Genomic DNA, 27889 nt, shown 5'->3' on the forward strand with positions numbered 1-27889 from the left:
ACTACCAATGGTATTTTTCTAGAATTAGAACAAAAAATTTCACAATTTGTATGGAAACACAAAAGACCCTGAATAGCCAAAGCAATCTTGAAAAAGAAGAATGGAGCTGGAGGAATCAACCTGCCTGACTTCAGACTGTACTACAAATCTACAGTCATCAAGACACTGGCACAAAACAGAAATATAGACCAATGGAACACTGGCATAAAAACAGATATACAGACCAATGGAACAAAATTGAAAGCCCAGAGATAAATCCATGCACTTATGGGCACCTTATCTTTAACAAAGGAGGCAAGAATATATAGTAGAGAAAAGACAGTCTCTTCGATAAGTGGTGCTGGGAAAACTAGACAGCTACATGCAAAAGAATGAAATTAGAACACTTCCTAACACCATACACAAACATTAACTCAAAATGGATAAAAGACCTAAATATAAGACCAGAAATTATAAAACTCTTAGGGGAAAACACAGGCAGAACATTCTTTGACATAAATCACAGCAAGATCCTCTATAACTCACCTCCTAGAGTAATGGAAACAAAACCAAAAATAAACAAACAGGACCTAATTTAACTTAAAAGCCTTTGCACAGCAAAGGGAGCTATAAACAAGATGAAAAGATAACCCTCACAATGGGAGAAAATAGTAGCAAATGAAACAACTGACAAAGGATTAATCTTCAAAATATACAAGCAGCTCATTCAGTTCAATACCAGAAAAACAAACAATCCAATCAAAAAGTGGGCAGAAGACCTAGACAGACATTTCTTCTAAGAAGAAATACAGATGGCGAATAAACACATGAAACGATGCTCAACATCGCTCATTATTAGAGAAATGCAAATCAAAACTACAATGAGGAGGTATTACTTCACATGGGCTGGAATGGTTATCGTCAAAAAAAATCTATAAACAGTAAGTGCTGGAGAGGGTGTGGAGAAAAGGAAACTCTCTTACACTGTTAGTGGGAATGCAAATTGATATAGCCACTATGGAGAACATTATGGAACTTCCTTAAAAAACGAGGAATAAAACTACCATATGACCCAACAATCCCACTACTGGACATACACCTTGAGGAAGTCATAATTAAAAAAGACACATGCACCCCAATGTTCATCACAGCACTATTTACAATAGGTAGGATGTGGGAGAAACCTGGATGTCCATTAACAGATGAATGGATAAAGAAGCTGTGGTACATATACACAATGGAATATTACTCAGCCATAAAAAGGAACACATTTGACTCAGTTCTACCAAGGTAGAGCCTATTATACAGAGTGAAGTAAGTTCAGAAAGAGACAAATATCGTATATTAATGCACATATATGGAATCTAGAAAGATGGCACTGATGTACCTAACTGCAGGGCAGCAGTGGAGATGCAGACACTGAGAAGAGACTTGTGGACACAGCAGGGGAAGGAGAGGGTGGGGCGAATTGAGAGGGTAGCATGGAAACGTATACATTACCATAGGTAAAATTAAGTAGCCAGTGGAAATTTACTGTATGATGCAGGGAGCTCTGTGATAACCTACAGGGGTGGGATGGGGTAGGAGGTGGGGTGGGAGGTTTAAGAGGGAGGGGACATATGTATACCTATGGCTGATTCATGATATATAGTAGAAACCAACACAATACTATAAAGCAATTATCCTCCAATTAAACAAGATAAATTAAAAAATTAAATGGTATTTATGGACATTTATTGAGAACCTGCTGTGTTCCATGTACTGTTCTAATCATGGGAACTATAAAGAAAAATGAAAAGCTGCTGTTCTCAACAAAATCATTATTGGCATAAAGTACTACTTGAATTATATTGAAAACATTCCTACCAAATAAAGAAAATGAGAAAAGAAAAAGAAAAAAGAAAAGAAGACTGCCTGGTCTTGACTTCCAACAAAGAGAGATAGCAAAAGAAGAGTTTCTACTCTAAACCTAAATTTGAATAAGGCTGAGGAATTAGTTGGTAAAATGGGGAAGTGGTAGAAATTTCAGGAAAAGGCAACCATGTTTTCCTAGAGTCTGGGTAGTCAAATTTATATCATAGGCTTTAACCAAAACCATAGGATCATATATTTTAAAAACAAATTGAAATATACTTTTCTCCAAAAAGAAACAGAATGCACAAAGTCATTCTGGTAAATACAGGCATCCAGAAAGGCCTCATTGCAGGAGCAACATCTGAGCTGAGTCCTTCAGAATGAGGTAGAATTTGAACAGATGGAGATAGGAGAAGGGAAAACGTGAAAAAAAGTTCAGTGGTGGGGTGATTTTAAGTTTGTATATTAATTTGGTTGGACTGTATGATATAGGAAGGAGAATAACGGGAGGCAAGGATGGAGTTTGACTACCTAGCTAAGGAATATAGACTCTAAAATATGATTAATAGGAAGCCACAAAATAGTTTTAAGCTGAAGAGTGGCAGGATCAGTGCTGTGTTTCAAGAAGATTAATCTGGCAGCAGTATGGAAAATGGATTGGCAAGGGGCAACACTAAAAGCCAAGTTAAGCGATTACTGTAATATTAAAGGAAAGAGGGGAAGGGGACTTGACCTAAGATAATGATAAGAAGAATAGAGAGGAAAAAATACATACAGTAGATGTTATGGTGTTAGAGCAGGCACGACATAAGTAATCAGGTGACATTAGGGGAATGCTTCAAGAAGATTAACCTGACTTAAAGAACAGAGCAAATTAGGAGTGACAGATTGGACACAGGGAAGCAAATTAGGAGTTTATTGAAGAAGTAAGTCTTGGTGAGAACAAGCAGTGGGGAGGGGGAGGGAAGAACAGTTACAACTCCTGAGAAAAAATGTGATATGACTTAGGAATGAAATGGGTGTAAAGGGTGAGAAGGCTGAAAGTGCCTGAGGTTTCAAGCCTGGGTGAGTAGACAGTGGTGGGGCTGCTATTAACAGAAAGACAGAAGTTAGAAGGAGAAGTTAGCTGGAGGGGAAACAACAAAGTGAGAAACAGAAGGAAAAAAAAAAGAAGTCAAAAGATTTACATGGGGAGCCGATGACATCAGATTCTGAAAGAACATATGAAAGAGGTGTGAGAAAGAAGTGCTGAGAACTTGTAAAAATAGGATCAGGAAGGTTAAAACTCTAAATAAGTCTTGTCACATAGTAGGGACTCCAAAAATATTTGGTGTTGAATGAATGAACAGAAGCTTGTGAATTTTTCCCTCCATAACACACTGCCTTTCAGGCTTTTTGCTGCTTGGAGATGCCACGTGAGAAGCAAGAAGGGAGAGCCATTCAAACACTATTTTGCTTCTTTCCTTTCTAGAAGAGGAGAGTCTTTGATCTGATGGAGTGGAGCACAAGAAGCACAACATGGGTAAGGAAGTAAGTACCTCCTACCAGTTTAAGTGAATTCGAGTCCAGTGAAGTACAGAGGCACGGGGTGTTAAGTGAAGGGAGAAGGATTAGCTTTGGTGCTGTAGTCTGTGTTTATCTGGCTACACTGGTAGCAGAAACCAAGGAGTTAAAAGTATGACACATATTTTTTAAAAGTACGTAGTCAGCAGAACTACATTCAAATTCTGACGAGATCACTTCAGTAGCTGTGTGACCTTTCGTAAGTCACTTGATCTCTTTAGTCTTCTCTATCTGTAAAAATAGGGATAGCAATTTATCTCATGGAATTACTGTGAGGATTAAATGAGTTAAGATATGCAAAGCACTTGGTTAAGTGACTAGCTCTTATTATAATAAGTGCTACCAAAAATGGGTATCTGCTAGACTTGGATCAACTACATACTTGTGAGTTTGCATGGGAGAGGAGTGCTAAAGAAGAGGTCTCTTTGGCCTCTACAACTATACCTGGCACATGGTACTCAATAAATGCATGCTTAGTTGCTCAGTCCTGTCTGACTCTTTGCAACCTCAATGACTGTAGCCTGCCAGGCGCCTCTGTCTATGGGATTCTCCAGGCAAGAATACTGGAGTGGGTTGCCATTTTCTACTCTAGGGCATCTTCCCAACCCAGGGATCAAGCCCGAATCTTCTATGTCTTCTGTATTGGCTGGCGGATTCTTTACCACTGAACCGCCTGGGAAGCGCTCAATAAATATTTGTTGAACGAATAAATATGGATTCTCACATCCCAAGTTCAGAGGCAGAGAGACTCTAATCTCATGTAATGTAAGCCAGGATGGAAAAGAATAGTCTTTCCCATCCTTACTATAAACTATTATTGCTACATAATACCTCATTGCTTGGGTGAATTGTTGTTCTTCTAACCTTTCCCCTATTTCAATTTAACCATTCTTCTATTTAGGACATTAAAGTTGTTTCCAGTTTTTTACCATTGTAAATAACACCGAGATAAACATTACCATACCTATGGTCATACTTTTCTCTCTTTCCTCACTGTTTTCTTGGGCTATATTCCTGGTAGTAGAATTAAAGTGTTGAGGGTTACCACTTTTCAGAAAATTTATACTCCCTCTATCAGTGTATTAAAATGCAAATGTTTGTTTAAGATATCATGTTCAAAAGAATGTATTGAAGCCCCTTGAGAGAAATTTCTCCCCAGTAGATCTCCAAGATCCTGAGGAATCAGGTAGAGTATAGTAAACTGAGTGGTTGGGCTTTAACAGTCAGGAGGTATCTGTTGCCTCTGCTCTGCAAAGATAGGAGATGGGTGTTCGTCAGATAGGAAACAGGAACTTAGTGGGTGGACCTAAAAGGGAGTGTGGGCTTTGAAACAGGAAAAAAGAAGTCTGCTTCTGATAGTGAAAGAGACACATTATTGTGTTGTCTTGATCTCCCATATCCTACTGGGTCAAACTGTTATTCTGTAGCCACTAAGTAGTTATACTCAACCCTGAATTGCATTTACAGTTTTTTCATTTTGCTTTCTCAGTGTTGTATTACTGTTTCATGTGTATGATCGTTTTAGATTTTTCATTTCAGGAAATGGTAAACCAGAAACCAGGCAGTTATTTGATACTTTCCTCTTTCTCTCTCCCTATATCCAATCCTTCACAAGTTCTCTTTCTCTAAAATACTGCTTTAATTGGTTTACTTTTCTCATCTTGACTTCAATATCCAATACCAAGCCAAAATCGTCTCTTGCCTAGACTATTTCAGCGCCCTCCTACCTTATTTTCTTGTTTTCATTTTTGCTTTGGAAAGTTCATTTCTAAATTTTGGCACAATTAATCATTTAAACATTTAAATAGATGATGTCATTTCTAATGATTTCTTTCTGTACATAAAGTCCCACGTTCTCAGTTTGGGCTACAAATCCTGGTATGATTTTAGCCTGCTCACTTTTAGCTCCTCACCTTTTGGTTCTCTCTATTCTTGCTCATTTTGTTTCAGTCACAATGATCATTCCATTCTTGATTTGAGGATCATCTCTTTCTGGCCTTTGGGTCTTTGCACATGGATTTCTCTGCACCTGGAATGGTCTTCCTGCCACCCTTCACCTAGCTAATTCCTTCATCTGGCAGATCTCAGTTTAATCGTCACTTTTATAGAGAGGCTATATTTTAGCAAGCCCTTATTTTCCTTCATAAACTTCTCACAATTAAGAATATACATATTTAATTCTGTCTCTTTCATTAGAAAGTTTTTTGAGACCACAGATAATGTCTACCATAATAGATTGAATATCTGGGACTTAGCACAATTTCTAGCATAGACTATGTGTTCTTCATTGAAATAAACCATAATATCCAGCATAGTGATAGGAAGAAAATAGGGTTTAAGATATAGTTACTTAAGGACAATTTCCTGTTGCCATTAAAATGTAAAATCAGGGATTTTTAAGTTTAGTGTCATATAACGGAATTCAGGAATTATTCTCTATAGCATGAAACCAACAAAGGCAAGTCATACTTGATCCATATTTCAAAGTATGTCCAGTTTTTCTCTATCCTCTGGAAGACTGGGACAGATTTGGGATCAGGGCAGGATTAAATTAGCTGCTTCCCTCTGGTGGGTACTTTAACACTCTTCATCACCTGGTGACATGGGCACTCACCAGTAGGCTGTGACACAAAGCATGGAAATGCTGCTGATTTGTTTCCAGCTCATCCCATTCCAGCTGCCAACAGCTTGTGGGTCTGAGGATGAAGGGGAGTCCATATGTCAATGATTCGCAGACCCCACTGGATTTTAGAGCCCTGGGAAGAGACAATGGAAGTGTGAGGCTCCTTCGTGATATCCAGAACCTTGACCCAGACCCACTTAAATTTAGCCTAAGTCTAAGACTCTATTGTGAAATCCTTTAGGTTAGGGCCTGTGAATTATTCACCTTAGGATGTACCTATCAGGGTATATGGCACACAGCAGAGTCTCAAAGTCTGTCAATGAATGAATGCAGCACCTATTCTGAGACCTCAAGACTCTGATGGGTATTTCCTCTCCTGAGCTTACTCTGTCCCATTCATTCCTGCTGCAGCAACCACATTATACAACAGTATGCTAACTATCTGCATCCCAGACCTGGTTCTTCTGTGGCAAGATGCTGACGGAAGACACAGTTAAGAAGAGATTTCGTTTAAGCAGTTTCCCCAGCAGCATCCATGGGCCCAAGTCCATAGACAAGCTTACTCAGATACCTGTACATAGGCACTGTGACAGAACTAGGAAGCAGTAAAAGTGGTCTTTGCCATCATTCCTAATTCAGCTCTGGAACTGATTCTCTCAGAAACAAGAATTCTAGTACTTAAAGAAATGGAAAGGTGGGGTAGATCCTAGGTGCCACTCGTTCCTTGACGATCAGACCTCTGTCCTGATGTCTAAACATAGTAGGTGTTTAATAAACATTTGCTGAATGGATAAACATCGTTCTGTTTATCTTTTTTTCCTCTGCATTCTCAGAGACTTTCTGGATTTCCAGTCTTCATCCAGACTTTAGAATATTCTACTGAGACATATCTTTCACTGTCTCCTCATTCATCTCCACATACTGAGCAGCCTGACCTTGCTATTTCACGCCCACACCTGTAGTTGCTACTCTGGAATTGACCCCCTGCTGCCTGACACTTGGGGATGCCCATGCCCTCCCTCTATCTTAGTCTTCCTAGCTGGAACCAATAAGAATAAATATTTGCATGGATTAGGGAGGTTCTCTTGGACCATACTTGATCACCCGGAGCTTGTAACAAGAGGCTGGTGACTGGGAAACCATCTGGTAGAGGGTGCCAAAGTCTCCTTTGGGGTCATCCATCCTCAAGGAGCCATCAGCTGTTCCAGGGAGTAGGGATGGGCTGAGAAGTCGTTCTTGGAGATCACATTTCAGGCACACTGCAATAAAAATGGCATTTGGGGAGGGATTGTTTGTCACAAGTTACCTCAGGCTATATGATTAAGAGAGATCATCTGCCACCCATTCCGCGTCCACCAGGCAAGTAAGGGCTGGGAGGCAGGAAAGTGGACAGAGGAGCAGGTCTGAAATAATATTGCTCTACATAACAGGTAACTTTATTTTCTGGGTGTGACATGATTTTTTTTTCTTGTTTTACTTCTGGGCTGGCTGAGCAGTTTCCTCATAGTGAGAGATCTGGCTTGTGATTGAGTCCGAGAGGAATGTGTGTCTGCTGTGGAGGAGGCAGTTAACACTGCAATATGCAGGGCCTTTTGGCAATCAGAGAAGGAAATGTTGCCCCTCCTGCTTCCCTGTGGCTAAGCTTTGGCAAGACTGCAGGTCAGATGAAGGAAGAGCAGGAAAGCAGAAGTCAGGCAGTCAGCTGACAGCTACTGCTTCTGTGTGAGCTCTTCCAGGACACTCGAGGGAGGGGGAGGACTAAGTTCCTGAAACGGTGTATTTTATAATTCCCCAAGTGAATAGAACCTTTTGGACCTTGCAACATCACTATGGCAACATACAACACTTCTGAGGGTGTTCCGACTATGTATGGGTTATTCATGGAGGTTTTTTATGCTTCCGTAAGCTTCTTCTCCAGCAGGCATGTTCACATGTCACAGTGTACAATGTTCTGTTGCTCTGGATTTGAATCCTTGATACTATGAAGGTTTTAAATGAAATATATATTGGGTTTAAGTATTGTTAACAAACTATGAATATATGAGTGTTCTGTACTTGTGAGAAGGTTAGCTGTTGATGTCAGTGATTTATGAAATGACTGAAGTACCTGCAACATGAGGTAAAAACAAAAGTAGAAATAATGTAGAAAGAATAGGTCTAGCTGGGCCTGGCAACCAGACCTGGACATCATTTCTGGATGAGAGAGCTCTTGGCCAGGTGTGTCCCAGAGCCCAGGAAGTCATTAGGAGGGACTCTGCCTAGGACTCCTGCTACTGCTAAGTTGCTTCAGTCATGTCCGACTCTGCGACCCCATAGACGGCCTCCTACTAGGCTCCCCCGTCCCTGGGATTCTTCAGGCAAGAACACTGGAGTGGGTTGCCATTTCCTCCTCCAATGCATGAAAGGGAAAAGTGAAAGTGAAGTCGCTCAGTCGTGTCCGACTCTTAGCGACCCCATGGACTGCAGCCCACCAGGCTCCTCCGTCCGTGGGTTTTTCCAGGCCAGAGTGCTGGAGTGGGGTGCCATTGCCTTCTCCGGCCTAGGACTCCAGCTTCCCCTTACTTCCTCTGTGCCTGACTGCTTCATTGTTGGGTCCTTGGGTTTTAGGATTAGACAGCTGTGCTCATCTGACTGAGGTTCTTGACTTTGGCTGCAGTAAAAATCACCTAGTGAACTTGTAAAAGGTACGGATGTCTGGCCCCTACCTCACACCAGCAAAACTGGGATCTCTGGGGCTGGAGCTGATATTGTATTTTTAAAAGTTCCTCATTTGATTCTTACTGTAGCCAGGGATGAGAACTAATGGAACCGTAGTCTCAGCAATGTTCCAAACCTGGGAAAGGTGTTTTAGCAGGGTTTGAGTCTAGAACCAGATATGCTTCTCATCACTCAGACCCAGGTGCAGAGACAGCAGAGACCAAGAATGAGAAAAGAAGTTCATCCGAGGCAGACTATGCTCTGTCAGAAAGAGGCCTCTGAGGAAGCATCTAGGGAGAGGGTGAAGGAAGCAGGTAGTGTTGGGTGGAGAACCTTGTAAAGAGAAGTCAGAGTGAACATCTGAAGAGCAGTCCTCAAAAGATTATATATTAGGAGAGCTTAGGGGTTTAATTAGCTTTTTTTTTTCCCCTTAGGGAAACACATTTCTAGAAATTCACATAAAGAGCAATGCATCAGTTTTGTGAACAATGGGTAACTACAATATGGTCTTTATTGTGCTTGTTTAAACTCTCATGTGGGTCATACCCACACCAGGAGAGGCCTACCTTCTTTGGACATCATTCCAACTTGTGCATGAGCATCTGGATTCCAGTGAAGATGTTTTCAGCAGTTCTACCACCATCTAGATCTAAGTTCTACCACCCACCCTGAAGACCTGTGGATTTCCAAAAAATAACTGCAGATGGAGATAAACATTCTGGGTCTGACCCTGGTGTTGAAAGCCACGGGAAAAGAGAGGGCAAAGCAGAGAATTCTCAATATGACCATGGGCAAATGCCATGCGGCAGCAGAAGAAAGGCTGGTTGCAGGAGATCCTGGCTCTGGATGGCCCTAGCCCTCCTATTGAGAGAAGTGCCCAGCAGGATGCAGGTTGCATGGTAGGTAAGGGCCCAGGCTCTGGAGGTGACAGACCAGGGTTTGATGAATATGCTTTGGGCTGAGAGTAATCAAATGTATAAAATATAGATTTATAATCCTAAGAGTTAAGAATGGGATTCGGAGTTGCCTGGCTTCAGATTTTGGCTTAGCTATTAATTTTCTGTGCAGCCCTGGGGGAATATTTAATTCCTCTGAGTGTCAGTTTTCTCATCTGTAAACAGGGATAATATATTTATTGATTTTAAGACACTTTTTTTTTTCACTTAGTGTCTCTGTATGGAGAAGGCAATGGCACCCCACTCCAGTACTCTTGCCTGGAAAATTCCATGGATGGAGGAGCCAGGAAGGCTGCAGTCCATGGGGTCACAGAGAGTTGGACACGACTGAGTGACTTCACTTTCACTTTTCACTTTCATGCAATGGAGAAGGAAATGGCAACCCACTCCAGTGTTCTTGCCTGGAGAACCCCAGGGACGGCGGAGCCTGGTGGGCTGCCGTCTACGGGGTCGCACAGAATCGCACACAACTGAAGTGACTTAGCAGCAGTGTCTCTGTATATGTCTTACAATCACCATGGACCAGGCAGACACTCTTAACCCTTACTTACTACTCTAACCTGAAAGAACTCTCTCAGTAAGAATAAAATAATATTTCTAAGTGATAAAAAGCAATGTGTCACATTTAATTGGAATTGTTTCTCTTTCTTGGTGGTACATAAAATAATGGTATGTCTTATAATTGACACCATCTAGGCTTCCCTGGTAACTCAGACGGTAAAGAATCTGCCTGCAATGCAGGAGACCCAGGTTCTACCCCTGGGTTGGGAAGATCCCCTGGAGAAGAGAATGGCAACCCACTCCAGTATTCTTGCCTGGAGAATCCCACGGACAGAGGAGCCTGGTGGGCAACAGTTCATGCGGTTGCAAAGAGTCGGACACGACTGAGGTGACTAACACTTTCACTTTTAGATTCAATGGCATGTGATAACAGTACCTGCATCATGTTGTTGTTATGAAGATGAAATAGGATAATGCAGGGAAAAGAGTTAACACTGTTTGGGAAAAAATAGATATGAAGTGAGCAATTGATCTTGGGCAAAGCAGGTGGAATGGAGGCCATGGGAAGATTTTACACACAAAGGAAAGACAGGAAAATCAAGAGAAGTTGTTAAAGGCATCACAGGCCCTTGACTGAAATGGGGGGGAAGGGGAGATAGATTAAGAACCCAATGGCTATCTCTATAAAGAAAGGACCAAGGTGTATCCTCCCCTTTGGGGACAGAAGTCGGTATATCTATTTTTCTCATTAAGCACACACTCCTAAAGGGGAAGACACAGTTTAGTCTTTTCCCTTTGAAGCTGTGGCTGACTGTACTGATGGGTCCATTTGCAGGTCCTGCCACCCAGGTCTTAGGCCCACCTTCAAAGGGGATGGAGACTAGAAATGGCTTTATTCCTACAATCCTGTGGGACCTGAATTCGGTATCACTGCCGGCTGGAACAGTATCCAGGACCTTGCTGGCATGCCTACAGCACTGGATTGACCTCTTGGTTTCCACAACCGCCAGAACGGACTTTGTTAACAGCGTCTAGGGCCACTAGTTGAACTCCCTGGGGCTTGTTCTATAGTTGCTTTAGTTCCCCTCAATTTGGTGTCTTCCTATTGAGAAGATCTCTATTTAATCATTTAGTTTTGGTTCTTTTCCTCTCCTTACGGGCCCTATTCATGTTATTGAGGTACCAGCTTACCTGAAATTATGTCAATAGTATCTGCCACATCAAAAATGAAAACTTGAGAAAACATATGATTCATTGTTCTCTCATGTAGTGTAGCTGATGCCCTATTACTGAGGTGTTTAAGTCTCTACACTGAAACTAACTGGCTCTTGCTGTCTGGGTTTAATCAGGTTCAGTTTCCTAATTGAAAATTAGTTTAGAAATTCTCATGCTGACATTGGACAGCCTCATCCACTCCTCCTCCAGTCCCTAAACCTCAACTACTCTGTATTTTGATGACTTTCCAATCCTAATTCTAGACTAGGATAATCACTGTCTATGTAATATATCTTTTAGGGAGAGTGTACTTGAATCATCTCTGGTTCTGGAAATGTTGCTGATACTCCGTGAAGGAAGAAGAAGGTGAATATGTTCTTGATCTGTTCCGCTGTTATGCAGCCAGGCTTTGAAGAAAATCTCCATGCTGACAATATCACTGTCTATAGTCTGAAGATCAATGTCAGTTGCCAGGACAGAACTCTCTGCAGAAGAAAGGGAAACGGTAGTTACAATGTTTAATTCTTTAGTTACAAATTTTTAAAACTATAAAATATTAAAAGCACCCATTTTTGAACCTGTCAATTCTACCTCTAGATACCTAGCCTAGAGACATTCTTGGATAGTACCCAAAGAGACACATGCAAAGATGTTCAGCACAGCATTGTTGCAAAAACAAATAATCAAAGCCCCAAACAGAAAGCTATTCAAATGCCCATCAATAGGGAAATATTTAAATAAATTATGGCATAGACTATGGAGTATTATGCAGCTGTTAACAAAGTTAAATGTACTGACATGGAAAGCTAGGAGATAGTGAATAAAGAAAGTTCTAGAGCATAGTGTGACTCATTTATATAAAAATAAAACTGTTAGCCTAAATACATACATATGTATGGAAATGCCTTTTACAGAGCTCTGGAAGTCTACTATTAAATTGTTAATGGTGGACTGGAATAGAAATGGGGCAGAATTCTGAGATACATTCACTTTATATTATTCATACTTCTATACATTTGAATTTTATTGTATTTATGTATTTTATGTATTAAAAAACATTTTGGAATATAAAAACAGCCAAAAATAATATAGCAATTCAAGTTCAGTTCAGTTCAGTCACTCAGTCATGTGCGACTCTTTGTGACCCTATGGATCTCAGCACAGCGGGCGTCCCTGTCCATCACCAACTCCCGGAGTTTGCTCAAACTCATGTCCATCGCGTCAATGATGCCATCCAACCATCTCATCCTCTGTCATTCCCTTCTCCTCCTGCCTTCAGTCTTTCCCAGCATCAAGGTCTTTTCCAGTGAGTCAGTTCTTAGCATCAGGTGGCCAAAATATTGGAGCTTCAGCTTCAGTATGAGTCATTCCAGTGAATATTCAGGACTGATTTCCCTCAGGATGGACTGGTTGGATCTCCTTGCAGTCCAAGAGACTCTTAAGAGTCTTCTCTAATACTACAGTCCAAAAGCATCAATTCTCCAGCACTCAGCTTTCTTTATGGTCCAACTCTCATATCCACAATGCAAGTTAAATAGTTAGTTAATGAGGTCTTCAATTTTATGTTATTGTTTCACAGTGAAAATGTATTTAATTATTTCCTCTGTTATAAAACATAAATTTTAAAAGACTAAAAGAGAAAAGATGAATTATAAGCTCCACCTTCTGATACAGAATTATACAAGTTTGCCATTGGTGTATCTCACAAGTGTGATTAGCAGCCAAGAAGCCAGAGATGGGCTGGTGGAGTGTGATTTGATTCCCAATCTGAATGAATGGGACTAGGTAGGCGGGGTGATGAGACTTTGATGGTCTATTTCCTTATTTAGGCAACACTAGCTCAGGAATTGGGATCTGGATCTGGACATAAAGTTTGTCAGTAGAAGCCAAATATAAGGTGACAGAGGAAGCACAGAGAGGAAATGAGACAAGAGCTGGAAAGAAACTGAAGAGGAACCTGGCTTTTTTTGCCTTACCGTGAGGGACTCTCAGAAATACTTTTACAAAGGGCCTAAGAAAAGTCAGTCGCTCCAATGAATTAACTTCTATGTATGACTCATGGACCCCAAGGAGAACGCTGGTTTATTTCTAGAACGACATTCCTGAGGACAAGTCTGCAGAGGTGGCAGACTCTCCACACGGAACAAAGGGCTTCAGTCCAACGTGTTGGCACCCACACGGGGAAAGTGTGGTGAGACTTAAGTGACTTCATGTCATATTTATCGACTTATTATGTGGCTGAAAATGGGCACCAAATGCATTTCTCTTTGACCCAGTATAATTAAAACTTTACCACTGGTTACGCTCGCCTTCTGAGGTGGACCGTATTCTGCCTATGGGATGTGAATCTCTCTAAATAAACTTGCTTTCACTTAAAAAAAAAACTTCTACCATCTTCTGTGAATAGTTATGAGGATTCATTAGCTAATGAACTCATTGCATCAAGCAATAATATTAATTATGTACTACATAGAAGGTGAAATACTATATAAAGATATATGATACTCTTTACCTTAATGAATTTATAAAGCAACATTATTCTTGACCATTTCTCCTTAAACTCTCGTCTACTCCACTATGTTTTCAGGTACTACAGTGATAAATATGAAGTCATCATCAAATAAATGCTCCTCATAAGTGAGGAGAAATGTTCTTTTTAATAATGGGAAATTTATTGTGTCATAAGAAAAAGAAGAAGTAATTTTTCTGAGTCTGGACTTCAACTTGAGTAATAAGTAGGGAAATGACTGAACAGCTTCTCTTCAAAGAAGCAAAACAGTTATTAAAGTATAAGGAGGCAGATATAGAACTAAATAAATGAAGTAGAAAAAAGGATCTTAAAAAGTAGAGCAGATGATACTGCTTTGAGTTCAAACAACAGAATTTTGGAGAAGGCAAGTGTTTCTTTTTTTCTCCCCAGTGAAATGGTAAAAGATTAGAAAATTCCTACCATGGGTATGGGGACAGAGCAAAGTATCTCCCCATTAAGAATCTGGAAATAAGAAAAATAGGGGTTTCCTCAGATAGTTAAAAAATAAAGTCAATACAGAGTGATGAGGTCAATGAAAAACAGTCACTTTAAAAAGAATGGCTTATAGACCAAAGCAAGATTTGGCTGGAGCCTATGGATGGTACGGGCTCATCCAAGGAATGAATGATCCATTAGAAGGAGAGAGGGTTGACCAGAAATGGAGCACGGAGAAAGGGAGGAACAGCGGCAGATGCTGGCCTCCATCAGCCAAGCATAGCTCAGAGGAGAGGGCGTGCTAGCTCAGTGAGGAGCCCCAGCGGCAGGAAGGCAGGATGCATCTGTCAAGCTTCTGCTCTTCTTGGTTATAGTGGTTATGGCCCTTCCTCTAAAATATTCTGGCCAACAACTTTAGTCTTGAGCTTGATCAGGCGAGTCTATCTCTGAGAGGATGTTGATAAGATCAACTTTCTGACCCTGTAAAGCTGAAGAAGCAAGTCTGAAACATGGCACCTCTGAAGGAAAATGCCAGTCTTCCCTGCAGACACACCGTCAATGTTGCTAAGTTCTTTCCAACTTCTTTTTGTTTTGTAATTGAAAGTTTGTACCTTTTACTCTCCCTCAGCTATTTCTCTGCTCTCCTTACTATACTTCCTGTTTATTCCCTATATCTACACCTCTGTTTCTGTTTAGTTATGTTTGTTCATTTGTTTTGTTGTTTAGAGTCTACATATAAGTGAAATCTGAAAGTATTTGTCTTTCTCATTTCACTTAGAAAATAGCTTCTACGTCCACCCACGTTGCTGCAAATGGCAAGATTGACTTCTTCTTTTTTTTTTTACTATGGCTGAGTAATAGTCCATAAAGAATATTCCACATCTTCTTTATCCATTCATCTATTGATGGGCACTTAGGTTTCTTTCATATCTAGGCTACTGTAAATAATGCTACAATAAACATAGGGATGCATATATCTTTTAAAATGAGTGTTTTTTCTTCAAATAAACATCCAGGAGTGGAACTGATGGATCATATGGCAGTTCTATTTTTAACTTTTTGAGGAAACTCCATATTGTTCTTCACAGTGGCTGGACCAATTTGCATTCCACTAACAGTGCATGAGAGTTCCCCTTTCTCCACATTCTTGTCAACATTTGTTATTTGTTGTCTTTTTGATGATAGCCATTCTGACAGGTGTCCAGTGATTGTGGTGATTTGCATTTCTCTGATGATTAGTGATGCTGAGCATCTTTTCATGTGCCTGTTGACAGAGCATGTCTTCTTTGGAAAAATGTCTTTTTAGGCCCCTTACCCATTTTTAAATTGGGTTGTTTGTTTTTTGATGTTGAGTTGTATAGGTTCTATGTATATTTTGAATATTAATCCTTTTTTAGATATATCATTTGCAAAAGGCAGTAGGCTGCCTTTTCTTTTTGTCAATTGTTTCCTTCACTGTGCAAAACCTTTTCGGTTTGCTGTAGTCCCATTTGTTTATTTTCACTTTGCTTCCCTTGCCCGAGTAGACATATCCCCCAAAATATTGCTAAGATTGATACTGAAGAGTTCACTGCCTGTGTTTTATTCTAGAAGTTTTATGGTTTCAGATCTTACATTTAATATTTTAATCCATTTTGAGCTTATTTTTGTATATGGTGTGAGAGTTCTTTCCAACTTAACCTATAGGTTCTTCAGAGAGCCACTGAGTAGAGCTTCTTCCTTTGAAACAGTTCTCAGTAATCGCCAGAGAGCTATGCTTCAGGTTTGAGGGGACCTTCTCAGAAACAGTCACATTATCCAAGCTAAACAGTAATATGGAAACCAGAACACTTTAGAGGGGGAACTTCTTTTCCATATTCTCTGTCACTGGTCAAGGCATTCATTTCTTTGTGCCTGAATTATAGCAGTAGCCTCTTAGCTGCCCCATCAAACTCCATTCTTTCCCCTCTGGTACTTTTTACTACCAATTACTTTTTCTGAAACAGTTTCACCAGATCCTTCCTTTGCTAAGGAGCACATACTGCCTTTCTGCTGTCAGCTTCTTTATCCTCTTCACTCATTCTGAACCATTTGTTACTACTCATTATTCCTCAAATACCCCCATGTGCATGTGCTCAAGTGGCCAAGTCATGTCTGACTCTTTGTGACGCTATGGACTACACAGCCCACCAGACTTCTTTGTCCATGGGATTTTCTAGGCAAGAATACTGGAGTGGGTTGCCATTTCCTTCTCCAGGGCATCTTCCCGACCCAGGGATTGAACCCATGTTTCCTGCGTTGGCAGGCAGACCTTTTTTTTTTAACCACTGAGCCACCAAGGAAGCCCTTTCATACATTCCTCCTTTTTTCCACTTGTTGAGAGCCTATCAACACCCCTGTCCCTCCATCCTCCAGCTTAGTAGCTTGCATAGAGCTGAAGTTCAGCAAATGCCTATTCCTCAGCTCTTATTACTTTTTCCTGTAACTCTTCTGCTTCAACTAGTCTCCTTGCCATGTTATTTCCTTCCTTAGTGCTTTTTCAATCTATGGCCTGCAATTTCTCCAGAATTCAATTCAGACTGACTTTTTCTAGGAAGTTATTAATTATGGGCTTAATTATGGGCTTCCCAAGGTGGCACTAGTGGTAAAGAACCCACCTGCCAATGCAGGAGACATAAGAGAGGCAGGTTCGATCCCTGGGTTGGGATGATTCTCTGGAGAAGAAAATGGCAACCCACTCCAGTGTTCTTGCCTGGAGAATCCCATGGACAGAGGAGCCTGGCAGGCGGCTCCTGCCATGGTCCATATGGTCTCAGGATTGGACACAACTGAAGCGACTTAGCATGCAGGCACATGTTTAATTATATCCTCCCTATCTGACTTTAATCAGTAGCCCCTGAGCATCTGTGGGCTTCGTTTGGTGGAATGTAGTAGAAAGACAGGGTTTGAATTGTGGCTTGAAAGTTGTTAGCTATGTTACTTTGGCACAGTGGGGAAAGCACAGCCTATTTCATAGTTACAGGAGGCATAAGAAATGAGATGATTACCTATGAATGGCATATGGTAGAGCCAACAAATGGAATTTTCTTCCTTTTCTCTCATCAACAAAATGAGTTGCTCTTACAGGAAAAGAAGATACTTTCCTTTTTAAAAAGTATTTTTCCCTCTACTTGCTTATCTTGGTGACTTTCTCCTTGCCACCAACAAACATAAGAACATCAACACTTGGTATTGTGTTCTTTATAAATACAACTAAATGTACTAAACCTGGGGAATGGGGAGGAGACTTCTCAGATGACAATCAGCTCTCATACTTACTGGTGAGCAGGGTAGTCAGTGGGACTGGTCCTACTGAGGTTATGAACTAAAAGTTTACTGGAGTCAACGCGTGGCTCTCATGCACCTGCTCTGGCTCTGAGTTGTTTGGGTGTTCCTGAAGACCTGGTCTGTTGCAGAGTAGCGGTAGCCAGCATTTTCATTCAGTTTTTAGACTTACTCTGCCACCCTGTGGCCATAAGCAGTGATATCCTTCACTGAGCTAAGTTCTGGAAGAGCCACAATAATGGGAAAGACTAAGAAAACCTATGAGTGCTGAAGAATTGATGCTTTTGAACTGTGGTGTTGGAGAAGACTCTTGAGAGACCCTTGGACTGCAAGGAGATCCAACCAGTCCATCCTAAAGGAAATCAGTCCTGAATATTCATTGGAAAGACTGATGCTGAGGCTGAAACTCCAATACTTTGGCCTCCTGATGCGAAGAACTGAGTCATTTGAAGAGACCCTGATGCTGGGAAAGATTGAAGGTGGGAGGAGAGGGGACAACAGAGGATGAGATGGTTGGATGGCATCACCGACTCAATAGACATGAATTTGAGTAAACTCCAGGAGTTGGTGATGGACAGGGAGGCCTGGCATGCTGCAGTCCATGGGATCTCAAAGAGTTGGACACGACTGAGCGACTGAACTGAACTGAAGAAAACCTAAGAGTAATAAGGTAATGCCTAAAGCAATGCTTCTCAGAAGTCAACCCTAAAATAGGGTTACAAAATTGAAATGTGTTTAAAAGGGGAGAATTTAATACTTTAACACACACATAGAATGTCTAAAGAAGAGGCCCAGGAAAATTGTGCTCCTGGCCAGTCCTGCACAACCTCCCCATTCCCACAAAGGTCTTGACCTATATGAAAATTCTATTTCTTTCTGAATGACTATGATGTTACCTGTCCTTTGGTGTCATGGATGGGCTTCAAGGGTTCTGGGAACCCTTGAAATTGAATACAACTCAGTTTGTAAGAGCATAGGTGTATTTTGGTCGGGGTGGAGGAGATGGTTAGGTCCTTCGCTTTTATTAGATTCTCAGAAGAGCTCTGTGACCCTCAAAATGTCAAGAACTGCTACAGAAACTATGTAATCATGGTAACTTAGCTTTCTGGGTCAGTTTACAATCAGTGCTATCTACTCTGTGAATACAGGAGTGGCTTTAGGATGCTAACAACTAGGATAAGTAATCAGAGCAGACAGTTTGCTCAGGAATAACTGTTCATGTTCATTCAACCACAGTTTTTAAGTCAATAACTGCAAGGGGATAGTCTCTAACACATCACAATGTTAGGGGCAGTCCAGCTTGTCTTTCTGAACTTATAAGCCTCATTTGTGGTGGTAATGATTGAGCCCTGGGAAAAAGGAAAAGCCTGTTGAAAGGAGGTGGTGGGGTTAAGGCAGTGTGTCCCCTGTAGAGAAGTGAGCATAGCACTGACCAAGTGGTGATCATCTTCTTAGGATCCCTGTCTATTAGAGGGGTTAAAACATCAGTAGAAGTGTAATGAGACAGAGAAAATTCATTTCTCGGAACTAGTCTCAGGGAGAATACTATTGCCATTCATTCATTCATTCACTTATTTAATTTGTCATTCAAATGATTATTAGTACCTTCCATGAGCTAGGCACTGCTTGGGGTCAACAATGAAAGAGACAAATTCTTTGCTTTTATGGTGTTCCATTCTAGTGGGAGAACAGACAATAACAAACACATAAAATGGAAAGCAATTACAGATAATAATGGGTAACTTGGAAGAAAAATAAATCAGGATATTTGTGTGTGTCTGTGAACTTTTCTCTTGGTTGGCCAGGGAAGAAGCATGCTCTAAGAAGATAACAGCTGAGCAGAGACTTGAACCAAGTGAAGGAGGGAGTCATGAAAACATCTATGGAAAGACTGTTCGTTACAGAGGAGTCAGCAAGGTCAAAGGTCTTAAAGTGAGAATGACCTTGGTATATTGGAGGACTAGCAAGAAGGCTAAAGCACAAAAAGGGAGGAAGTGAGGACAGGCAGGTAAGCAGCCGAGGTGAAGGATGAGATCTCCCCAAAGGAACACACTCATGTAACAACAGGTAGTCACTACACCTGTTTCTAAGAAGGGTGGGTTCCATTATTGCAAGCCTTTGACTCTGCTTAGGGAAGAAGTGTGCAAGACTGGGGCAGAAGAGAACCCGTACTCCTTTCCCTTTACTTCTTTATAGCTCTTGGCGCCTAAACAATTGTTGAATTAGTATTCTAAAGACACTTGTCTGAAGGTGTGCCAAACTGCTAGCTTGTGTGAGATACCCATGTCTCAGTCCAGGCTTCCCACACATACTTTCCTGTCCTGTGGTAGTAATGGGCAGTGGTCGAAAAATGAGAGAGGAATCTGGGAGTCCCGTAAGCAGAACTCAAGCAGAGACCCCTCAGCTTGTAGTGGACATGCCTCTTTTCCAGCCCTAGTCAGTTACCCAGAGAGTTTTACAATGGAAGGTCAAGCTGGTGCAGCCTAAGGTGGGCTAAAATAAAAAGGAGGCTTGAGTGTTAACTAAAGAATGTAATACTAATGATTCACAATGGATGATTTACATTATTAGAGACAAAATAGGGACGTATGGGCATCTCTAGCTCTGAGACATGTCTTAATATAATTCCAAATGTAAAATTTCAGCCCTTAGTAAGTAGATGAATTAGAAAAAAGAAATGTTTCCAGAGCAATTACTTTGGCTGGGAGAGTAATCTTTTCAGAATTGTTCCTAAGGGTGCAGAAGCCTGTGACTGGTTGTAGGGACTTCCCAATGGGAGAAGCTGCATGGGATCCTCACACATCTGGAGCCGTGGGAGCAACACCCCGTGACAGGAGTTGACAATATTCCCTGCCATCCAATCCTCTTTTTTTTTTTTTTTTTTCCCGAGCCACATGGCTTTCTAGTTCCTGACCAGGGATCAAACCTGGGCCCCCTGCAGTGGAAGCACAGAGTCCCATCCAATCCTGCTTTGAGATGCCTGACTTGCCCTGCCCTGGCCAGCCCCAGTAGAGAGATCTTGTAGATGCAATAAAGAGGGTCTTGGTTATGGACGGGTATCTGCATGCCTGTGGATACCAGATGTAGCACCTTACCCACCTCTATAGACCTAGCATTAGCACAGGGTCTGGAATACAACAGGGAGCTCAGCAAATGCTTCACTGCACAAATAATCATGGCCAATATGCTAACTTCCTCGTGATCTTAGACCACTTCTCTCTAAGTTCAATTTCTTCATCTATAAAGTGGATGATGATAACACCTAGGCTTAGGGTTCATTTAAGTATCAAATGATGATACTGGAAAGCACTTTGTAGACTTAAAAGCATAACTAAACTATAAAGGCTGAAACAGCAGAAAGCTGCCTCCCAGCTGTCTACACATGAACATTTAGTTACATTTCTTTCCTCTTTTCTTGGTGACATTTTTGTCTTCAATAATCATATTATATCATACTTATATGATTCAATTTGTAAGAAAACATATTTTATCTTTGGGTCTCAATTAGCTCTATTTTCATTTTACTGAGAAAAAAATTACGACTCACATGCAAAAGGGGTTGATCACTACTGACTGAGACATACCAAGATCTAAAGCACAGTTTGACTTGGGAAACACAAGACTTAGAAGGTATTTAAAAAAAAAATTCCTTTTCTGCACAAATTTACGTATTCTATAAACTAAAAGCATTTAATGTAAATTGCAATGCAAATTAGAAAAGTGGATTGGGAAGAAGTGTTTTCAAAGGCACTGTGGTGCTGGAGGAGAGCAGGGGAATGGTTATTTAGGAAAAGGAGGAAGTGGGATTAGGATGACATTAAATCTATTGGTGTGGCCCTGATGCCAATGCAGTAAACACGAGATTGATCTCTGGGTTGGGAAGATCCCCTGGAGAAGGAAATGGTATGGCCCTGAGAACTCAGACCAAGGAGCTTTGCCTTCTTAATGCCCAAGCAAGCTAAGAGAAAGATCTACTCTGAGGTGAAAATAAAAGTTGGAGGAACCAAGAAAGACTGTAAGACTTACTGGGGACTTAGGTTAAGTCAGGAAATGTTTTAAAAAAAAAAGGGACAGAAACTACAAAAAGTCCTAAAACATATCCCAAACAACAGCAATAAAAATCTAAATAACAGTTTTGTAATCCTCTATACATGTATGCATTTTTACATTATTAGAGGTATATCTTCAGGGTATTAGATTTTTAGAAGTGAGAGTCGTGAGTCAAAGAAAATGCCTAAAAAAAAAAAAGCAAACGCCTAAGTAGTTTTGTTAGATACTGCCAATTATTGTTCAATGGCTAAGTCGTGCGTGTCCAGCTGTTTGTGATTCCATGGACTGCAGCATGTCAGGCTTCCCTGTCCTTCACTATCTCCCAGAGTTTGCTCAAACTCATGTCCATTGTGTCTATGATGCCATCCAACCATCTCATCCTCTGTTGCCCCCTTCTCCTCCTGCCCTCAATCTTTCCCAGCATCAGAGTTTTTTCCAATGGGTTGTACCATTGTATAGTCTACCAGCATTGAATGAAAATGTAGCGTCACCAACAGAATGTGTTGTCATACTTTTTTTTGTTGTTGTTGTCATACTTTTTAACTTTTGTCCATTTAAAGGTGGGAAATGGTATGTTGGTATAGTCTTAGTTTTCGTTTCTGTAGTCAAGGCTATGGTTTTTCCTGTGGTCATGTATGGATGTGAGAGTTGGACTGTGAAGAAGGCTGAGCATCGAAGAATTGATGCTTTTTTTTTTTTTTTATTTTTTGAATTGATGCTTTTGAACTGTGGTGTTGGAGAAGACTCTTGAGAGTCCCTTGGACTGCAAGGAGATCCAACCAGTCCATTCTGAAGGAGATCAGCCCTGGGATTTCTTTGGAAGGAATGATATTGAAGCTGAAACTCCAGTACTTTGGCCACCTCATGCAAAGAGTTGACTCATTGGAAAAGACTCTGATGCTGGGAGGGATTGGGGGCAGGAGGAGAAGGGGACGACAGAGGATGAGATGGCTGGATGGCATCACCGGCTCGATGGACGTGAGTGTGAGTGAACTCCGGGAGTTGGTGATGGACAGGGAGGCCTGGCGTGCTGCGATTCATGGGGTCGCAAAGAGTCGGACACGACTGAGTGACTGAACTGAACTGAACTGAATTATGATTGAAGTTGAGCATATTTTTATGTGTTTAAGGATCATTAAAAATTTTTTTATTAATTAAAAAATTATCTGTATATGTCTTTTGTTCATTTTTCTATAGGGTTTTTGGTCTCCCCCCACCCTTGATTTTTAAGAATTCTTTATATATTAGAGATATTTGTCCTTTTCCCCCCAAGATATAAATTACAAATACTTTCTCCTAGTTTTTCAGTTGTCTTTTTAAAATAACTGTTTAATTAATTTTTTGTTTTTGGCTGCATTGGGTCTTTGTTGCTTTTCCTGGCTTTCTCCAGCTGTGTAGAGCAGGGGCTACTCTTTGCCGTGGAACACAGGCTCTATGGCGCATAGGTTTCAGTAGTTGTGTCTCAAGGGCTCAGTAGTTGAGGCTTGTGGGCTCTAGAGCGTGGGCTTAGAAGTTGTGGCGCACAGGCTGAGCTGCTCCAAGGCATGTGGAATCTTCCTAGACCAGGGACTGAACCCATGTCCCCTGCATTGGCAAGCAGATTCTTACCCATTACGCCACCAGGAAAGTCCCAGTTGTCTTTTCAATTTTGTTTATGGTGATCTTTGCCATGCCTAAAGATTTTAATTTTTACATAGTGAATTTTTATGTAGTTAAATAAATTATTGTACCTGGATTTTGAGTCATAGGTAGAAAATCTTTCCCTATGCTGTGATTATAAAGAAATTCACCAGGGTTTTCTTTACCGACTTTTAAAATATCATTCTTAACATTAATGTCCCTGGTCCATTTAGAATATTTTCTAGATAGCTAACCACTTGTCCCAGACCACTTTTTGAACCATCTGTGCTCTAGTGATTTGTCATCTTCATCCTATACTAAATTTATATATGTACTTGTGTCTATTTTTGACTGCAATCAATCTTTTTTTTTTTTTTTTACCCATTGGAATGGTTTTCAGTTTTATTGGAAGTCCCTTTGGGGAATCAGTCTTTGTACTGTGCTAACTATGCTCTAGTGTTGGGTATACGATAGGTGTGATTTCAGGTAGAGAAGTAGCCAGACTGTACTAAGATTGAGTGGGAGCAGTCAAGTCATCTGCCAAGTAAAGCAGGGCTGTGTTTATTTCTGAGTGTCAGTGGATGCGGGGGAAAGAACAGGAGGAAAGAAGGGTTGGAATTTAATCAGAATAAGTTAAGTCATAATTTCCTAAATATAGAGAGAGATGATGAAGAACTTGACCCTATTAATCTAAATAGAAGATGGAAGAGGAGGTAAAAAGAAGGAACCAAACTGCTGAGAGTGATAAGGGTCTTCCTTATACCTGACGAACTCATCTTCCTGTCAATAACAGCTTTAAACTCTGGATAATATTAGAAGACAAAACAAAATAACTACCTGAGGTCTCTTGAGACTGAACAAAGATAGATTTGTGAGAAGAGTTGAAACTTGCAATAAGTGATCAGCAAGAAACGAGTTTCCCATTTTTTTGTACCTTTGTCTTACAGGTAGCCTCCATCACAGCAGTGTGGGGTCAACTAAAGCTTCAGTGCCAAGGCCTCTGTCTTTCACTAGCATTACCAGGGGAAGCAGCCTGGCGCAACCAGAGCCTCTGGTGAGTGAGGAAGAAATCCACAGAGGGAGAAAGCCAGGGTCAGAGAGTCCAGATACCTCGCTGACCCCAGGTGGGGCAATCTGAAAGCAGTGCCTAGTTTAAGCTTAAAGAATGAAACTGAGATTTGAGTGAGGGGCCTACTGCAGGTCATGAAATGTTGCAGTTTGAGTCTAACAAAGCTAACTGCTAAAACAAACACTTTTCAGGGTAATACAATAGATTCCAGAGTCTATACAACATACAGAAAAGACAATCCAAATGTTTTTGGCATACAAAGAATCAGAAATGTGACCCAATTTCAGAGGAAAATAGAGTCAAACTCAAGATGACAAAGATGTTACAGTTATCAGACAAGGACTTTAAAGCAGCAAAATTAAAATTATGGTCATAAGGAATGGAAAATATGTTCAATATGAATGAAAAGATAGGAAATATCAATGGAGAAATAGAAAATATCAAAAAGTACCAAATGGAAATTTTAGAACTGAAAAGTATACTATCTGAAACGAAAACTCCCCACATGAGCCTAATGGCAGAAGGGAGATGAGAGATGAGAATCAGTGAATTTAAAGACAGATCAACAGAGATTATCTGATTTGAAGAAGAGAAAGAAAAGAGTTTGGACAAAATGAAACAAACAAGCAGAAAACCACAGAGCTTTAGGGAACTGTGGAACAATTTTAAAAGGTTTAACATGTGGGTAATTGGAGTATCAGAGGAGTGAGGAGAGGGAATGAGACAGAAAAGAAAAATTTGAAGAAATAATGGTTACAAATTTCTCAAATTGGATTAAGGATATAAAGTTACAGATTAAAGAAGCTCAGTTAACCCAAACAAGAAATCTGTGCCCAGTCACATCATTATAAAACTGCTTAAAAACACACATAAAGAGAAAATTCTTGAAAGCATCCAGAGAATCGATCCTTTACATAAAGTAGAAGGTGATTTAAGGACTGTGACTTTTATTGAGCAGCCCTGGAAAGCAGGAAGACAATGGAGCAATATCTTTAATGTGCTGAAAGAAAAAAGAATCCTGTCAACCCTTAAGTCTGTGCATAATAAAAACATCCTTCAAGAATGAAAGTGAAATTTACATTTTCAGATAACAGCTAAGAGCAGTTGTCATGACCAGAAACAAGCTACAGGACGTATTAAAGTTCTTTGACCTGAAGGAAATGATACCTAAGGGAAAGCTGGATCTTTAGGAATAAGTGAAGAACACTGGAAACAGTAAATATAAAAACTATTTTTCTCTCAGTTTCTATAATATACACATGGTTGTTTAAAGCAAAAACTTATAATATTGCCTTGTGAAGTTTATAATGTAGATTTAACACACATGACAACTGTAACAAAAAGACAATGTGTATATGTGTGTGTATGCAGGGGGATAAATGGACCCACATAGTTGCAAAGTTTGTTTAATATCCATGACATAGTACTGTATTAATTCTTAGTAGGCTGTAAACAAGTTAAAATATATTTTAATCCCCACAAGGTTTCTATTTTATGTGAGGTACTGTAATCTTGAGGTTTCTGCGTTTTATGTGAAGTGTACTATATTGACTCTAAGTAGACTTCCAAAAGTTAAGAATGTATAATGTAATCCCTACAGAAGCCACTAAAAGTAATGCAAGGAAATATAGCTAAATTATAATAGATAAGACCGAATTCTGAATATGTTTGCTAATCCAGAAGAAAGCAGGAAAACAGGGAAAAGATGAACAAAAACCAGAGAGGACAAACAAAAAAATAAAATGACAGACAGACCTAAATCCAACAATGTCAATATTTATGGTAAATGTTAATGGAGTGTACACCCCCCAAAAAAAAGCAGAGAATAGCATAATAGGTAGAAAGCAAGACCCAATTATTTTCTGTCTATAAAAGATAAACTTTAAGTATAAAGACACAAACGGGTTGAAAGTAAGTGGATGGAAAAAGATTAACCATAAATATGGTAAGACTCATGAAAACTAAAAACATATGCCCACACAAAGATATGTGTACAGATATTTTGTAGAAACTTTAGTAACTACAGTCAAAAACTAGAAACAACTGAACATCCATTAACAGGAAAATGGTTAAACAATATGTGGCATAGTCATATAATGCTGCTTAGAAATAAAAAGAAACTAATAACTACTTGTTGATATAAACAACATAAATGAATCTCAAAATCTAATGAAAAAGTCAGACAAAAGATTGTATCCCATTTATATGATCCTATTTATAGCAAATACAAACTAATCTACAGACAAAAACCAGATCAGCGGTATACATGAGGGATGGAGTGTAAAGGGGCAAGAAAAATCTTTTGGGGTTGATGGAAGTGTTCTGTATCTTGATTGTGGTGATGATTTGTGGGCATACACAAATGTCAAAACTCACTGGCTTGTACAGTTTGGATGAAATTTGTGCTGTGCTTAGTCACTCAGTCGTGTCCAACTCTTTGCCACCCCATGGAATGTAGCCTGCCACGCTCCTCTGTCCATGAGGATTCTCCAGGCGAGAATACTGGAGTGGGTTGCCATGCCCTCCTCCAGGGGATCTTCTCAATACACGGATCGAACCCAGGTCTCCTGCATTGCAGGCTGATTCTTTACATCTGAGCTACCAGGGAAGTCCATGAATACTGAAGTGGGTAGTCTATCCCTTCTCCAGGGGATCTTCCCAACCCAGGAACTGAACCAGAGTCTCCTGCATTGCAGGTGGATTCTTTACCATCTGAGCTACTGGAGAAGTGGGAATGAAACTTTTAGTGTGCAAATTATTCTTCAAAAGAGGTAAGGAAAAAATTAAAAGACCTAATTTTCAAATAACTTTAGGTTTTCTACTGAACTCTAAAAAAATTCTTCAATTTTTAAGAAGAGAAGAGGTGTCATTTTTCTGAGGCCATGCCTCCTGTTAATAAATGTCTCTGTGTTAAAAATCTTTAGATAGTAAAAGAACAGTGGTTCTAATTTAGTCTTAATGCCACAGGGAAATGACTTCAGTATGATTTTCAAAGACAAATTCAACAGATTGCTGCATTTTCTGATGTATTTTTAAGGATACCGAAAAGAGAAAAAAATCAGTAAGTAGAATTCTGACAACTGTACTGAAGCATGAATCATAGAAAAGTTTTTTTTTTTTTTTTTTCTGGAATCCTTTAGGAAGCAATGAATCTTTATGTTATATGTTTGGGCTGTTAACATTTGGTGTTTCCTGAGAACACATATGGATAAAATAGCTTGACATCAATCCCTGGCAAAGACTAGGAGGAAATACTAAACAGATGGTTTGTGAGCACTTAGAAAAGAAACCTGATATTCTTGTGGTTCCAAGGCTGAGAAATGGAGGCCGGTTGACAGCATCATTAAGATGATTTGTAACTGGTTGAAAGACTTACATACCCAAAGAATGCTTACATACCCAGACTGCTGTTAACATGGATGACACCCTCTGGATGCCAAAATGCATTGATCACAGTGGCTGTTTTAGTTTTGTCGTATTGATTACTTAGTCAT

The 27889-nt window shown here is 40.2% G+C and overlaps 1 protein-coding gene and 1 long non-coding RNA gene across 2 annotated transcripts in view; one reads left to right on the forward strand and one right to left on the reverse strand.

Moving 5' to 3' along the window:
• M1AP (meiosis 1 associated protein) overlaps positions 1-27889 on the reverse strand; it is a 90511-nt gene that overhangs the window by 15683 nt on the left and 46939 nt on the right. The window contains exons 5-7 of the mRNA XM_086327737.1: positions 11700-11873; positions 7116-7278; positions 6011-6152 (exon numbers count right to left, since the gene is read on the reverse strand). Of these exons, the coding sequence (XP_086183863.1) occupies positions 6011-6152; positions 7116-7278; positions 11700-11873 (479 nt within the window). The remainder of the gene's footprint in view (positions 1-6010; positions 6153-7115; positions 7279-11699; positions 11874-27889) is intronic.
• LOC147363642 (uncharacterized) lies at positions 9151-13772 on the forward strand. Its single transcript, XR_015137338.1, has 3 exons — positions 9151-9615; positions 10369-10561; positions 11689-13772. It is a non-coding gene; the product is annotated as an uncharacterized LOC147363642 (long non-coding RNA).

The sequence above is a fragment of the Bos grunniens genome, chromosome 11 (genome assembly GCF_055505025.1).
Source record: "Bos grunniens cultivar Pamir isolate PY7600 chromosome 11, Bosgru_T2T1.0, whole genome shotgun sequence".
Taxonomy (NCBI): domain Eukaryota; kingdom Metazoa; phylum Chordata; class Mammalia; order Artiodactyla; family Bovidae; genus Bos; species Bos grunniens.